The sequence below is a fragment of the Pholcus phalangioides genome, unplaced genomic scaffold (genome assembly GCF_987345545.1).
Source record: "Pholcus phalangioides strain wild (caught in Gottingen) unplaced genomic scaffold, Ppha-v1.0 ptg000013l_1, whole genome shotgun sequence".
In the NCBI taxonomy this organism is placed as follows: Eukaryota; Metazoa; Arthropoda; class Arachnida; order Araneae; family Pholcidae; genus Pholcus; species Pholcus phalangioides.
In genome coordinates, this window is record NW_028301606.1 from 38,668,511 (window position 1) to 38,686,545 (window position 18,035).

An 18,035-nucleotide genomic window follows, 5' to 3' on the forward strand; every position below is an offset into this window, starting at 1 on the left:
AGAGCCATTAAAATTCAGAAATGAGCTGCTAATCATACACCCTGCATTTTATAGGGTTCTGATTTGCAAATTTCCAGTGATCTGCCTTCGTGCAGTGTCCTCTATCGACGAAAATTTGTTTTTTTCCTCGCAACAAAAAAAAACCCTCCTTCGCGTGAGAATGCCTTTTTCGCAAACGGCATTCAAAAATACCAATGCCCTCAATTTTTGTGCATTTTTAAACTATTTACGCGAATTTAGGACACCCCTGATAAGCCCTAAACCCCAAAAATAAGACGCAATTAAAATCGTCAGCCAGATTTTTCTGTATGTCTATTGTTTCCCCGATGGACGGGCGTATTGAATTATAAGATAATACTAAACAGTATGACGTATGCAATAATGTTTTTGACGTTTATACTTAAAATAAATAACCTAGATTGTTCAGTACTTGTACCCAAAATGGCGACTTTGGAAGATATTCCAGAGTAATGAAACCACAGGGATGACAATTTCCAGGCTTTTGATATTGTTATAAACAAACCATTCAAGGACTATTTACGCAAAGAAATGAATGAATACATTGAAAATACAATGGAGAGGAAGTTATGTTGGAAACTTTATCAAGAATATCATGCAAGACGTCTATGTCACATGACTTGGGTTAGTGATGGGCAAACTACTGCCCGCTTAGAGATTCCATATGGCCTGTCGGAGATTTAAAAATATGACAGTCGGATCCTGTTTTAACGAATATAGATTTTATAGCGAGTATAATAACGAATATATTTATAGCGAGAGAGAGAGAGAGAGAGAGAGAGAGTATCGTTTTAACGAACACTTTTCCATATATATATATATATATATATATATAATCCCCCAGGTACGTTTATATAGAAGAACAATGCAAAAACCTGGAACTCCTTTACAACGAAATTTCGTAATAACGAAGTGATTTCTCCGGTCTCTTGGAGTTCGTTATAACAGGATTCGACTGTAGTATTTAAATTTTCAATTTCAGCGTTTTAAAAAAATTCATTTGAGGGGAGGGGTATTCGTTTTTTTTTTTTTTTTTTTGCGTATGAAAAATATAGTGGTGAGGAACACATTTTTTTAATATAAAACTTTTCGAACGCGAAAAATGCAGCACATATGCAATAAATATGCATAAAGTTATTAAAATATACTTATTTTTGTTTTCACAGTTATAAAGGATAAACCATTGTGTGTCTCTGTGTCTCGTTTGTAATGAAACCGTGGCAGTCTTCAAAGTACAGTATACAACATATCCCACCACTTCATTTCTAAGCATACCAGTTTCAATTATAAATCAATCTTAGAATATCTCCACCCTGCAATTTTTTTTTTCTTTTTGTCTTTTGGCTCGCTCTTAAAAATGTTTGCCCATCACTGACTCAGGTGAAGAATTCAGAGGATATAAATTCCAGCGACAACAAGCTGCGAGCCAATCTCCACGTTAAAAAGCTTCGCCACAGAAAGCAATATGCCTACAACAGTACTATTATTCAGCCATAACGCTCCAGTCATAGTTTGAAAAATAGATGGTAGCACTAAAATCCACGCACAACACTAGGAGAGTTACCATTCGTCCTTCTTTTTGATGTCATTCCAAGCGTCCTCCTACGTTTCGGAAAATTCGTCCCTTAGTCCCCTTTTTCAGGTTTCTGGAATCATCCACTTTTTTTTTGTTTCTCATGGGAATTTTTTTTTTTACTCTGAAACATATCTTTTGATTGGCATGAGTGTTTGCGTGCGTGTGATTTTTCCCACACATTTTTATGCGCTTTGACAAACGCCCACGAAATTCGCAGACAAATCCACACAAGTTGCCTCCAAAGTTACTTCACAAACATCTACTATATCAATAATATTTGTTTTCTTTGTTGACAACTTATCAGTTGAGTTTGAAAAACATTTTCCATAACTAGAGCCGGGATCATACGCAAATGCATTTGTGCGCATGCATTTGCACAAATTTGGCCTTTTTCAGTATTAGGCTAATGCATAAAATTCAAGAATGCATAAAATATCGTATTTTCTTCACATTTATCAAAATTTTTAAACATCAACACCATCACTGATCGAATCCATCATCTTAGGCTGAAATTTAAGCAAAAGTTCAGGTAAATTTAAATACTTTATTGATGGTTTATCGTATTTACCATTACGAGCTCGGATTACATATAATCACCAGGTAAATGTTAAAGACAAAATTTATTAAGTTTGCAAAAATGGTTGATAACTATGCATAATAGCCGGTGATTATGCATATAATAACCAGATTTATCAAATTTCTGTAACATATATAGCGGTTCTGTTTTAATTAGGAAAAAAATATTGTGGTCGGGGGTTTCCTTTTCTCAGGAAGAAAAGAGTAGCATCTGTTGTGAAAATCGGGGAAAATACATCATCAAGGGTGCGCAAGCAAGCGTCCTCCTTTTTCAGTTCTCGAATCTGGTAACCTTACACTAGACGCACACAATTCGACTGTTAGGTACAGATGAACCCTTCCGCTCACTATTCATTCTGTAGTAAATTGGCCATGGAGATAGAATAAAGTTGTGATCTGTTTGAGAGAACGAGAGTGACAAACAAGCTGTGCAATTGAGCCATTTTCAATGCACTACGAGAACGCTACATAAACAAGAATTACTCGTGTTTGTAAATTGGGAGGCCAGTGACTATACAGAAAATAAAATCACACAAAATTCAAACATGAATTCGTAAATTTTTGAAAAAAAAAAATTCTTTTGGAGCAAAAATTAATATAAAACACCGGGTGTCTTATATTTTCGGGGAACGACGGAAATTCTGATTGGCCTTGAGTAAGACGTAAACATGAACAACGTCAACCTTGAACTTTATTTCTGCCGACACTATTTTAAAATTGTAATGCTTTCTTACGCAATCGGTACTCTCTAATATACGAGTATTTCCACTCAACTGAAACACATGCACTGCTCTAAATTCATCTTGAATCAGTGACACCTGTCACTGGAGTTTGAAACTTTTCTTTGACAGTATTTCGGAGACGGGCAAGAACGCACTTTTGGCTTTACCGGACGTGAAATTTCGTGACTTGCAACAAATCGCAATCCCATTTTTTGACATTTTTCTTTTCTTTTTTTTTTCTCCTCCGTTCATGTTTCTCAACTACATCCGTTGCGATCATCAGAAGTTTCCTTGACTTTAAAAGACATCGAGACCTCCTTGACAGTCAGCAATTTTATTTTTTATCGTTATTTCTTTTTTTTCTCCATTTGTTGTACACAAAATGTCGAAAAAAAAAGCATGTCTTGGATCAATGTACTTTTAATAAGGAAATTCTGCTTCCAAACGGATATTACGAGCAGGCCCTATTTCCAGCATGGACCAACGGGGCACTTGAAAAGAGCCCCCAAAGTTGACTGTTTTTTGTATTTCAGGAAGAGGCCCCTGTCCTCTCCCCAAGTCTCTGCTCGAAGAACACTATACAGGCAAACTCGGTTGTAACGACACCTCGGCTATAACGTGAAATATTGGGGCTCTCGACTGATTCCCAGGGAGAATAATGGCAATTACCCTCGCTTATAACGTCAATAAAATGCAACTCTCCTCTGATATAACCACACTTTTTTCGATGCTTTTGCTTTCATTTTTATGGTGTTCTGAAAGAAATTTGTGGAATTATAGAGCCCATTGCGAAAATGTTTGTATGTTGTCCTATTGATACGTAACGATAAAAAAATTATTAGGCCTACATGTTTGATGGTTCGGCTTATTGATATGGCCCGTATACTGGAAATCCCTGTATTTTTCCGTAATTTTGCCCAACTTTTTATAAAAATCACATGATTTTCAATGAATCTTTAGTTTAATAGTAATACATTAACGAAATCTGGGATGGAGATAGTTATATAATTTATGAACTGTATTTAAAATCAATATGACTAGAAATATCAATTTCTCATATTTGTCATGTTCAACTTTTTTTCGTGAAATGCATTTCATGAATGCATTGCTATGAACACTTAGAAAACGTCACTGTATACTTACTGTAGCACTTTATTTCCGACAAGGATTATTTATACGATGTCTCAGAAAAAAAAGATCGATTGCAAAATCTTTTTAACCATCTCACCGGTCTTGACGAGATATCTCGTCTTTCAAAAGCCTTCTATTTTAGTACTATTTGACAACAAGCCTAGATATTTTGAAAAACTGATTTCTCCAAAGAACAAATTTTCCTATCTCCGTGAGAGAGGAAACTAAGTGAGAATATCTCACTCTTTGGGGGGGGGGGGGGGAATAGGGGTTTTCTGCAATGCCTCGTAAAAAATTGCATTATTTACATTATTTCTTTACTTGCACTTAAATGTTTGAACACTTAGAAAATGTTATTGATATGCCCTCCCGGTTATCCGATGTACCCCCGATCCTCTGAGTGTCAAAAAAATCTGGAGGTTTACTGTAATCAGGGCGGTTATTTCGAGTTATTTTGACGCCCCCACCACTTCAAAATTCAATAATTTTATAACGGTGTTTTCGTTCCTGCCTAAAAGCTGGTATCCGGGGCAGTTGCTTCCCTCCCTCCCCCCCTCTAATTCCCGGCCTGATTGTACAATACATACGATATACCTTATACGTCAAGTAAATCTTGTTGCGAATGTTTTAATATAGGGCTCACCAGAAACTGGGAAAGTCTCCCGTCTGTTGATTGATCTGAAATGTTGTTTTCTGGTATGTTGTTGCAGCATTCGTCCGCTGCATTTCCGTGGCAGCAGTAAATTATCGCGTTATCTTTGCTCACTATCGATTCGTAAGTTCCAGAGTTTCCACTTTGATTCCTATCGAAGAAAAAAAACATTATGAACAAACACGTGCAGAAAGCACCGATTTGATGCAAAATAGTGATATGTAAAACGTCTTCACGAGTGAGTGAATAGCGAAATGAGAGTAAAAATCGAGCTTGTACGATTAACACATTAATTTTTAAGAAATTTTACGTATCGCGATTAAGCGTGTTATCCGTATTGAATAAAGTAATACCAGTAGTAATGACTAACTGATTCATCATCACCGAGCCCAACCGCTGAAGCTATAAATATGGAATTCGGTCAGTAGTTTCATTTTCTAATGTAGGGATTCTCTAAAAGAAGGGATTTTTTGGAAATTCCACCTCTAAAAAGGGTCATAATGGGGGTTCACAGGTTATTGAGAAATCATCGCCAAGCTAGAAGCGCTGAAGCTATAAATGAGAAATTTGGATAGTAGTTTTATTATATAATGTAGATACTCGCTAAGAAGAGGTTTTTTTCAAAATTCTACGCCCTAAAGGGTGGCCATAAGTTATGTGGAGATATCATCTCCGAGCTGAAAAACTATGAAGCTCTCACTGAAGCTATGAATATAAAATGAAATTACTGAAAAAATTTCATAACGTAGGGACTCGCTAAGAAGGGGTTTTTCAAAATTCCACCCTCCCTAAAGGGGTCAAAAAAGGGTGAGTGAAGAAAAATTGAAGCTATAAATATGAAATTTGGCTGGTACTGTGGTTTTGTTTTTATGGTAGGGGCTCATTAAGAATGGATTTTGCATAATTCAACCCCTAAACAGGGAATTTTCAGATTACCACCAAATCATCTACGCGAGCGCAGCCGCGGATATATATATATAACAGTTAATAATTTCATATATCTAACTAGGAAAAAATGAGAAGTCGAACTCACAGTGGCATCCGCTCATCCCCCGAGTCCATGACTGATGGTTGCGTTTGTCTAATGCCAGGCTTGAGTTTTCTTCGGCTGCTTTCCGAATCACACCAATGGTGATTGCAGTGCGTTCAGATCACTGAAAAATTGAAATTTTACGAAAAAGTATGTCAATAGTTATGAATCTATTTATGGCCCTTTCCATAGCACATGAATTAAAAATTTTATCCATGAATAAAATATTTTATCCAAGTATTTTGGCATATATACCCTATTCATCGATGTCTCAAGAACATTAGTAAGATTTTACAAAATTAAATTACTTAATTTAAATTTCAAACACGTGTTTTTTTGTTAAGATGAATGAACACTTACGAAGAGCGCCAGCTGTGTGTATTCCACATTATAAACAAAGTTTTCGTATTTTTCGTTACACAAAAACAAAACACAAGTTATGTTCAAGAAAAAATCTTAAATTCAAACTTGAACTGATCAAATGAAAACGTTGAACTCTTTCCGTGATTCAGCACCTTACACCGAAGTAGCTTTCCGATCAGTGGCGATCGATTTGCTTTTGGAAATTCGCTCTAAAAAGTTTGAAACTTACGAAGCCAAACAAAAATACATGAAAACTCAGGTTATTCCGTGGAAAAAATGTTCAAGAACTTATTCGAAACGAATCAAAATATCAAGAACTATTACTCTCGCCACAGAGAGCAACAGTACTACAACGGTAAATCATTCAACCATAACACTTCACTCATAGTTAGAAAAACTGGGGGCAGATGACAGCACTACACATAACAAGCATTACACAGAAACAAACTTTACGTCAGGTTGCACTACACGTACACGCACATTCCCGCATGTACCGATTCGTTGGGGCTTCGTTGGGGGGTTCCGCGGGGGGGGGGTGCATGTGTGGTGTAACAGTAGTAGGTAGGGCCTCCAAAAGGATGGCTCGGGGATCCATGATGTTCTTAAGTCAGCCACCTCGTTGGGCAATTTGCCTGTTGTGGCGTTGTATTTGTATTTGTATTTATACGGTAATGGATATCGTGAGTTGTGATAATACTTCAAAGAATTAATGTTGAATGTGTGTGATCAGTAGGCCTCGGATTTTTATGACATCATATTTTAGGAATTGTCAAGCAAAAGTTCATTCTTGATCATTTTTATCAATGAAAATTTTAATCTGTAGGAAGTTTTTTCAGAGGTATATAGTAAGCATTTAAAACGGTTTCTTGTCTGGAGAGAACTTTTACATTTCCAGTTGCCATTTTGTTCTCAGAGGATCCACTTGCTATGTTTCTGAAGGACAATGCAAAGCATGTGCAAAAGATTTTATTTCATTCGGACACTTGAAATCTTTGGAATTTTGTGTCTGATTCCCCCCAACCCCACAGGAGGGCCAGACTTGATTTTGCCACCAATCTCCGTTACTGTAAAACTCCAAATCTATATATATATATGACAATGTTTTTACATTATTCTTTTGAAAGAAAAAACCTTTTTTTATTTTTATTCTTATCCAATGCCGTCTTAACGCACGGCCCGAGGACCTCAAGAGAAGAGGATCCCCACAAAAATGAGATCTGGTTGAAATTTTCTTGAATTTATTAGGTAGGGCCTCAGAAAAATCGCTTGGCCAAGGGCCCGTGATGCTCTTAAGAGACGATCCTGTTCTTATCCCAAAAATTCTCACTCTCTCAAGTGTGATATAATTGCCCTCCTTCGACTCTTTCTGTGTTAATTCTGGCGCTACCTAAAGTTAAGTGATTTTTTCCAGGACTTCGGGAGAACATTTTCAGCTCAAATAGGCCGCTGTGAGGTCATGTCAGCATCGTGAGTGATTTGCACCACGAGGACCTGAGTTCGAATCCCAGGTCGCGCAGTGGTGGTTGGCTGAAGTTAGTTATCTATCGTTTTGCAGCTTTAGGCGCAAATATGAGTTGATCTCTCTCTGTTAAAAAAGTCCCGCACCAGATCCTACAACCAGGGCGGCAGAAACTGAGAATCTCAACTATTGTAAATTGCCCAATGACGGACAGGAGTTGAGCTCGGTTTAAAAGAAGGGCTACCAATATATCGTATTTTCTTAAATATGTTAAATGTTCAAGCATAAAACCGATTTAAATTAGCAGCAACATTATAATTCATTTTGAAAAATAATCAACGAGACTGCAGAAACTAGACGTCTACTTTATGGTAAATTTTCTTCAAATATTGCTGCTCCATTTCTCCAGAATTTAAAAAAACCTTTTGCAAAGTAGTTTTGTCAAATATTTCTAAGAAGAAACTGAATAATAGCATTTTTTTTTAACCCATTAGCTGCCACGAATCCCATTTGGGGATTTTGGAATTTTACGTGCTTTACGTTTACAACTTTTTATGCACATATGTAATTTATCCGGAAAAAAAATTCAAAAAAAAAAAAATTGGCAGTTAATGGGTTAATATTTAAAACCGCAACTCATAAAATTCAGTGTCATTCTAGAACGTACCAAAGAAGAGTTGTCATGCATAAAGTAGACGTGGTTTTCATTTGGATTTGGTGAGGGAATTTCAATTAAAAATTAATGAATTTTTTTTTATTTTTTAACTTAATACGATAAGAAGCAATAGCCGAAAAAAGGAGAGATGAAATAATGAGATAAATAATTACATAGGGTCATATTTTTACATTATAAAGTCATATCTTCATGTTTTTAGGTGATAAATGCTTGCATATTTTTAAGATTTTTAGATCATAAAAATCCGAACCCTAGTGAGATCAGTAACGAAAAATTTGCATATTTATTTACGTACCAATACGAGTCGGGGGGGAGCTTCATTTTGCCTCACATTTCATGACACTTTAATCCGATAACGCATTATCCAAAACTGATGCCTTCTTCGGTTGATGATTGAACGCTGCTTATACTTTCTCAGACTTAATCGTAGTTACTCATGTTGGTTTATCTATAGTAGCATTTGTTGATAAGATCACCGTCGAGTGCTTCAGCCCCCTCCCCCTCTTACTACCTCAAAGTCCCAAGCTATGTTATTGTTCAGAGTTTTCCAAACTAATTTGCCTCATTGCCCCCTCAACAGATAAAAGAAACAAGAACTCCCCATCGCCTTTCTTGCCAAATCACCTCATAGAATCCCATGTTGTATCTTTAGCTTTTTTCATTCCCCCACCCCGCCCCGTTCCATCGTCAAGTAGGATGAACCCGGACCGGATGCTTAAGCCGCCCTTTCACGTAGCCTCCCCTTCGGGGGGGGGGAAAGGTAATCCACGGACCACCTTTAAAAACCTCCTTATATGTATATAAGCTAAGACATTCACCGTTCAAAGAAAAGAAAAAAAGTGTCGTGGGATGAAATTCGAGTATTTTCAGAAAAAACATCTATCCATTAAGAGATATTCGTTGACGAAAACAGTATACGCAAATGTAGAGCTATTTGAAATACTAGGTGTTAACTCTGTCATAGTCTTTTGAGTGAATGTGCAACATCGGCGTTATCACTGTGGCCAATAGCTATTCCCTACCCTTTTCAACATAATTTGGAATGCCAAACCTGTTCTTTGCTTAAACCCTTGACAGTGTAATTTATTTCAGAAAAATGCATCAAAACTGGGAAATCATTTTTTTCCCCCTGTTGTGCATTATACGAATAAAGAAGATAAAAGAATTCCATTCATGAGAAAAGCTTCATGAGAAAGAAACACTTTTTTTTGTCACAAATAACAATCATCAAGTCACAAATATACAATTTTTCTGTTGCCCGAAACTGGACTCGGGCGTCACTGTCAAGGGGTTAATAATAGCCGGGTGCGACGAGTCCATTTTCCTTTATGATCCGGCTCACACAGATGCATTTGTTAAAATTTTGCCTAAACTTTTCAGCAAATTAAAATTTCGGTTTTATTTCATTTTTTCTTAGTTTTTAGCATCTATTTCGTGATGATCATGTGTATGTTTGTTTGAATCTAGCTCAAGTGTAAGTTGGTATTACATTTTAGTAAAAAAAAAACCAAAGCAAACTTGCAAATTAGGTAAAGGGGAAATTTAAAAAAAGGAATTATTTTTTTTTAAATTTAAATTCAGATAAAATGGAAAGTTAACTTTTAAAATTCCTTTGAAAATTAAAATTTTAAAGGAACTTTCAGTTCAATGAATCAATTTATCAACCTTATTGAGACATGTATTTCTTGATTAAAAATAACATTTTGTGAAATTAAGCATTCCTTTTTTTCCTAGATTTAGTGCTTTTCAGGTCTTGGGAAACTTACAAGAACGATTATTATGGAACACATCGCCATGGAAAATATTGAATAATGTTTTCATTAACAACCGAATGAAACACACCCCACAATAGGAGAGAATTTACCTTTCTTTTTTTTTCTTTCAAATCATGCACAACTTAGGTGTATCGCCATAGGCAATTTACTACCTAGTGAGCTGTGCTGTAAGTGCTTATCTAGTGCTGTGTCTGATTTTTCAGTGCTGTCATTCCATATTTCACAGAAGTGAAGTGTAAATGATTGAATATTTATATACCGTTGCTTTCTGTGACGAGTATTTTTAGCGAGTCGATCAGCTCACATTCGTGCCTCGAAGTTGGGAAGCACAGAAAAACAGTTTCAGCCAACAACCACTATAGCGCAAATGAGGGTTCGAACCCGGGACATTGCGATGGGAATCCTTCACTATGACCACTCGACCACCACAGCGGCGGGGAACGTACCGGAGCCCCCATTTATAGAATTTTTTTTAGATAATTTTGCAATTATATATAATAGCCCGAAAAGTATGATCTTTATTATAAACTCCGACCGTGAAGGCTTGTCTTCTCTTTTCAATCTTGCAATTGTTTAACAACAACATATCGTAAATACTTTCAGTTTTATCAACCTTTTGATTTCATTTCCTCTATTGATTCCTTTTCCGTTATCATCCCCATGCGATAGTTTCAGGTTTAGCCTTAACACCATTGTTTTTTCCTCTGAAGATACCAATTGCGTAGCACGAAAACTGATGATAAAATATCAGGGTCATTCTCGATAACAATGACAAAATGAACAGCTTTTCAGCTTTTATTATAAATATTTGTATTTGTAATTATAAATACTCGAATCTCTGTCCAGGTTTCCTCTATGTTTAGAGCTCTAAAGTATCAAAAAATCCCTACTGGGGAATAGACATGTCTTCATCGTCGAAGAAAGCGTTGTTTGGGAACGGCGATAACCAGAATGAAAATTTCACAATTTTGTGCAGAGGGGTTGCCATTTTCGCCGGACAGTTTTTTATCCATTTTGGACATTTGACGAGAAAAGTTAAATTTTTTGGGCCTAAATTTTGTATTTCTCTCGAGCCACTTCTTATTAAAAACATTATGTTGCAAATCACACTTTAGTACTCCGAATACATGATCTTTTGAAAGTAAACGGATTTTAGGGTGCGTAGCATTGTTCTTAATATCATTGATGAAATATGCATAACTATCTGTTCAACGGAATGTTTCCATTTATCAACCGTTGTCGTGAAAAAAAAGTCATTGTATACTCATGATGTATGCAAACGTAACCCTCTCACAGGCATTAACGAGATATCTCGCTTTCTTATAAATTTTAACAATGGCAATCGCAGATATTTAGTAGAGCTGATTTTTCTCGATGGAACACATTTTCCTGATGAAAATTGGAAGACAGCTTACTTCATAGAAAACATGCGGTATTTTACAGAGGGTTTAGTGATTTTTGCTATGCTAAATGTTCTGTAAACTCTTAGGGACAGCGGTTATACCGCTTCTCATGTTTCTTGTTTTATTCACCGAATCAACTGAAAAAATTCAATTTCAAAATTTTCTACTTGGAAAATTTTAATTAAAAAGAAAATCAACAATTTCGAAGATTCAACAGTTTCAAAAAGTTTGAAAAATTTTGAAATTCAACACAATTTCAAAAAATTCAACAACTCGTAACAAACACTTATTAGTCATAATGTACAATGAACATTACATTTGGGGGTGCATATCTCCCCCTTCTCAAAACAATATATATATTCCATGTATGAGAACTAATTTCCGATATCCCATTTATTCACGAGGTTTTGTGTGAATTACGATTATTTTACATATTTACTGTAAATGTAATTTGTCTTTCTTATAACAATGTCTATGTCGGTGTATATATTTTTTTATAATTTGAACTATCTAAGTGTTATATTTCCCGGTGCAGCCAGGGTTTCGTCCATATACTGGGAGTATTGAAGAAGTTTCAAAGGAAAATTGTAAATTAATGAACATTTCTGAGACGTATTGTTAGGGAACCACGGCTAGCGAAGTAAACATTCCGAAACTCATTGCTGAGGCCAAGGAACCATTGTTGCCCAACAGTTTCTTCGTCTATTTCGCTGACGAACTTTTAAAGTAGCCTATTGTTCAAGTCAGTTTCAGTTTGGTTATATATGCAAAATGCGAAGACGATCGGTCTAAAATTGTAGATTTGTATACAGAGAACACACATATACACTGAAAATCAATCTATACTTATAATTGATTTTTGCCATGTCTGTCTGTATGTGTGTGTTCGCTATACAAATCGACCGATCGTAGCCAAATGTTGCATATACAGTATGGCCGATCCCGCTAATACCGTTTTTCAAAAACTGTTATTGGGAAAACGTTGTAAGCGGGATAATGCTTTAAACGGGAAATCTCAATGAGTATTAGTAAGAGTTGGGACAATAAATCGTACTAAGCAGCGGGAAAGCGTTCTAAGTGGGAACGTAATAAGCGGGATCCACTGTGTACCAAACTGCACCCAACTTAAACAATAGGCTATTTTAAAAGTTCATCAGAGCAGGGCAAATGACCGAAATGGGCAAAAAAACTGTCGGGCAACAATGGTTCTTAGGCCTCAACAGTGACTTTCACAATGTTCACTTCGATTACCGAGGTTCCTTAACAGTCCTTTACAGACGCGTGTTAGGGAATTATTGCTTTTATAATGTCAATAGTTTGTGTCACGTCTTTACTGATACCAGTGTCTGGGGGAGGGAAAACCCCAGGCAGCCCCGGGTATTATATCTAGTAGCAAATAAATTAGTATAATCACGTTTCCCTTTTATGAATAAAAAAAATCATTTGACAATGAGTGTGGAGTTTATTCAACAATTTTTCCTCAAATTTATTAAATTTATATTTATTTGTCGTCACCTGACGTATAACACGCTTAAAAACTATCTATAAATCCAAGGTATATGTGCTCAGACATTGCATGTTTCGATGGTCAAACATAAGTTATCCATTTGTCAATAAGTAAAAAAAAATATAGTACTTACAATCATTAATAAGATATGTTTCAAGAAGAAAATAAATAAACAATGTACAAAATAGATTAAAATTTCGGAGACATAACCTTACGCACTCTCGAAGCCGTATATCACGTATACGGAATTTATTTTGACTCGACACAAACGATAACGAATTTTTACTGTCGTGGATAAGAAAAGCGCTCTTCGATAAAGAGTTGTGATAAAAAAACATAATCAATGGCGGTTCATGTAAAATAACATGTACCGGTCGGTATCTCACGGAAGAGAAAATCCTCGGAATGAAAGACGGTGCCGATGTCTCAGCTCGACTTATCTCGTGATTTTTTTTTTTTCAAGGAGTCGTTCCGATGTGAATCACTTGACTGGATGTTTACATGCGATTCAAATTATCTTCTCCAAACACTGAATTCAAGTGCATTGGAAAGATTGTATAAAAGTAAATACAAAAAACATGAAATTTTTAAGTTAAAAACAGCAATGAATGTATTTCTGACACTTTGTTTTTATGTTATCTTCTGTTACACTTAACATTTCCTTGAAAGAAACGAATTTCAAAGAAAAATGTGGAATGAATACATTAAATTTTCATTTGGGGGAAAAGAAAAGTTACGCGATTTCATTTTTTAAACGGTCTCTTTTTAATATGATGTTTAGTACGAAAATCGTCATAGTAATGCGTATATAAAAAATAACTCATTCTATTTCTATTAAAATTGACAAAATCATTGAATTTTGAATTTTAGGCATATTCCGTATTAGACAATGTATCATTCTAATATAAGTGGATAGTACAAAAATGGTTCGATTATTAATAATCAATATGACAATCTTAAGATTTCATTCAATTACATAACATAAAGGGTTATCACTATGTTCCTGGGAGTAACATTTTAAATAGATCGAAATAATTTGTCTGTGCCCCTCTCTTTCTCTGGAGTAATTTCTCATCAAAACAAACCCTTTTTTTAACGGAATGATATCACATGTCATTCATTACATGAATGCATTTTTACTAAGGAACAGTATAAAAAATCAAATTTAATTCTTTTCCTGATATATACAGGGTGTTACCGTGAAGTGCTGACAAACTCAGAAGGGGTGATATTAGGCATCACAAGAGGAACAAAAATTGCCATAGAACATATTATCGCGAACCACGTTTAGTCGGTGAAAACTGAAAAAAATACTTATGAACAGTTTGACGTCGAGTGGGACGAAAAGGTCAATAATAAGTAGAAAACACATTTATTTGACAGCATTGATTACAACGCAGGCTATGGTGTACAAAATAAAGTATAATAATAAGTACAAAATAAAGTATAATAATAAGTACAAAATAAAGTATAATAATAAGTACAAAATAAAGTATAATAATAAGTACAAAATAAAGTATAATAATAAGTACAAAATAAAGTATAATAATAAGTACAAAATAAAGTATAATAATAAGTACAAAATAAAGTATAATAATAAGTACAAAATAAAGTATAATAATAAGTACAAAATTAGAGTACACAAAAGTAAAATAAATAAGTAAAAAACCGTTTACTCTTGGCAGAATGATTACAATTCAGCCTGTGCAGCACAGTTCAATGTCACAAAGTAGACGAAGAGAAGTCATTCCAAGAAATTTTTGCACTTATTATTGTATTCTATTTGTAATCAATGCTGTGAAATAAATAATTTTTCTACTTATTATTGGCCTTTTTGTCCCACTCGACGTCACACCCTTCATAAGTATTTTTTTTAATTTTCACCGACTAATTATGGTTTGTGATACCATGTTCTATGGCAATTTTTGTTCCTCTTGTGATGCCTAATATCACCCCTCTGAGTTTATCGCAAGGCCCCCCGTATACATACAGGGAGGCCTGTATATATACAGGGTGTCGCTATATTTTTTTTTACTTGAATGGCTCAAACGATGGCGATTGAAAATATTCAAAACATTTTTGCTATCAGAAGTTTTCTCTAATACTAACGGTTTAGGGGAATCAGCTGTTCGGCAATGATAACCTTGAATATTAAAATGTAAAATATTATACATGTATTGAATGTTATGCATTGTGACTTGTATTTTTGAAATGAAAGAAAAATGGCAAAAATTTGTAAATGTTTTTGTTTCCATGTTTTTATTACCAAATTTTCAGTTATTTTTATCAATTGTAGAAACTTTTCATTTTCATAATGAATATTAATTGAAGAATTTTATGAATGTCTTAACTGTACTTGACTATATATAGAATCTAATTAAAAGCAGCTGTAAACCTTACATTTTTTCCTTATATGCAAATTAGAGTTTGTGGCACAACGATATTATTTTCGTAGATTAAGGGTTAATCGAAAGCTTCCGCGTATCATCAGCGCAAAGAGAAGTATAACAGGTTCAGTGTTTATACATATAGTGTCGAATCATATAATTGTTGCAATTTTATAAATAAAGTACACTTAGGTGAGAGGAGATTCGTGAAAAGTGGAACCCCATATGATTTGTAAAATTCAGTCAGCTTCTGGAAGCGGTCTCTGGCGAAATTTTTCTTTTGTACACTATTTGCTGCTCATTACAAGGAACTTCCATATGGAGAAGTTACGTTTGTGATCATGTTGCTACCTGTGGTGTGCCCTTTACATTTCAACTATTTCTGAAAGTTTGGATTGATCTAATATCGATATTTTGGTATCACACACAAGTTCTTTCTTCCTTATTATTTAATCTGCTATTCAATATAATTATGATACTTTTTCAGAGAGAATAGGAATTAAGAAGGTTTTCTTAATTCCCTAAAACCCTTTCTTAATTCTCAATTTCCCTTCATTTTTCATGTGTTAGGCCAAGTGGAACCCAATGAATATACGCTAACCTCGTACCCACTTGCATTGGCTGTATCAACAGTGGTATGAACTGAAGAAAAGTATATATCTAGAGAGAGAGAGAGAGAGTTCCTGAGCCATGAGACTAGCTGCTTCTACAGACCTAAAAGATGAGTGTTGAGAAATAGAGGAACAACGAAACTTCGTAAATGTAGTGTAAAATGTTTTTTTTCAGAAGCTAAGGTTGGTAACTGGATTCTTCTTCAACCTCATAAAAAAATAAAAATTCGACAAAGATGTTTGTTGGGAAACTAACTGAAGTTAAGACTCGTCGGTAAGCAAATATTGGAAGGAAAATCGATACCACATATACCTTTAAATGACCAAACATTCAAGGCAAAAGTACAACTAGAAGTGATAAAGTTCTGTCATTTCCTTCATCTCTCAAGTTTGAAAATCTGTTGAAAATTCACATTTCCCCCTTGTCACTTGTCTCATACAATGAATCGCTCAACATTTACGGGGGAATGGGGGTGTTATTACATCGTGAGTTTTCTTCATACCAAAGTTGTCAATTAATATTGTGAATTGTGCATATACTAAGGTTGTTAATTGGCTTTTCATACCAGAATAGCAAAATGTTTGGACTTTTTATGGTCTAAATGAACTTTTCCCCTTTGTCGACACTTCTTCCGTTTATGAATCTTTCGTGAATGATTTTAAAGCACAATCATCCATAGGTTCCACTTGCTCCACTCATCGAGGCAAGTGAAACCCTTCGCCAACTACGTAAAATTGACCTTGAAGAAGGAACACTCCAGAAAATAAGTTTAAAAACATTAACCCAAAAAAGGAAGGCTTGATTCAAAAAAACCTCATATATTAAAAATGCTTCTTTGATTTCTTCAACATAAGTGCTAGGTTGAATTTTCAATAATGAAAAAAGCGGTTCCAATTACCTCCTTGGTCAATTTCTCATTTCCATGTCTCTGCTCTCTCTACCCATATATTTAATCATTCAATTCTATTGTATTTCATTAAAAAATGGATTTATTTTCGGGAAACATTGAAAGCTTTTTTTCCTTAGAAATATTGTTAGAATTCGGTCTTAATTTAAACAAAATCAGAAATTGTCATATTCGAATAAATTCTAAATAGACTAACTCAAAAAATTAATAAACTAACTCAACATCAGAATCATTATATTTTTCCCAGTCAGTAAACAATCAGCGAACCTGACGCAGCTGAAGAAATTATACTAATATGAAATTTTCACTTATCAATCAATCATCAAACACGATTCGAAAAATGGAAAGAGAAATATGTAGCATAGTGAAACCCCTCCTCTTAACGCACACCCACTTAGATGCGGTCAGCCCCCCCCCCCCCTTTTTACGGCCAAATAATAATTTCCCCCTTTTATAATAAAAAGATGCATTTCAAACCCCTGATCAACGGTAACCCCTCTTTTACGGACGAATTTTTTTTGTCGGTGTCCGCAAAAGAGAGGTTTTACTGTATAAATAGTAATCAGAGTTAGAAAAAGAACATTGCAGGAAGTAAAAGCGTATGTAATACGTACCGTTTCGATGCTATGTATCTTCGGCAATGAAAGGAAAATGACAATTCGGAGGCGAACTTCGGCTTCATGTTTACTGGTATTTTTCTGCACCCAGCTCTCCGATGGTCCTTCAATCGGTCGACGATTGAGCGGCTCTTCACACCCATCTCTTTCTCATTACTTTTTTCTTTTTCTTTTACTTTACACAGATTCCTGCAACCCCCTTCACACTGGTTATCTTCTCTTGAAGACGAGAGGTTAAAGTTAAAACTTACGCGATAATCGCGAACATCACAGAGGAAGCGTTATCACTCTGGGCGGGGAAGCTTAGACTCTCAATTATTGCGAAATTCGTCTCGAATGTAGGCAATTGTACGGATATATTCTGATTTCTCTTTTTCTGTTCCTTCACGGGTATTTTTCCGTGTAGAAATTTATGGTCCATTGCCTCGTGAGGGATTTTAGGAAAAGATATGAATGACTTACAAGTTCCTGCTACTCAAATACAGTCGAACTCAGTTAAAACGACATTGAAGATTCTGTGAATTTTTTGTCGTTATAACCGAGGAGTCGTTACAATCTAGGTTGCCGTTTTTGAGACCCTTTTTTGACGAAAAATGTACTCGGGTACAATCAAATGCTGTGCAA

General features: G+C 35.2%; 1 protein-coding gene across 4 annotated transcripts in view; it reads right to left on the reverse strand.

The window, feature by feature from the left end:
- The window catches only part of LOC149079086 (proton-coupled zinc antiporter SLC30A2-like), a 41,692-nt gene extending 23,982 nt beyond the window's left edge, over positions 1–17,710 (reverse strand). The window contains exons 1-3 of one of the 4 annotated variants that reach the window (XM_089241373.1): positions 17,409–17,710; positions 5,709–5,829; positions 4,667–4,826 (exon numbers count right to left, since the gene is read on the reverse strand). In XM_089241373.1, the coding sequence (XP_089097499.1) occupies positions 4,667–4,826; positions 5,709–5,737 (189 nt within the window). In that variant the 5' untranslated portion in view covers positions 5,738–5,829; positions 17,409–17,710. Of the gene's footprint in view, positions 1–4,666; positions 4,827–5,708; positions 5,830–6,065; positions 6,365–8,498; positions 8,610–13,021; positions 13,145–17,408 lie in introns of those variants that run through there. The other 3 variants (XM_089241375.1, XM_089241374.1, XM_089241376.1) reach the window with 3 other exon arrangements.
- Between the last annotated feature and the right edge of the window lie 325 nt (positions 17,711–18,035).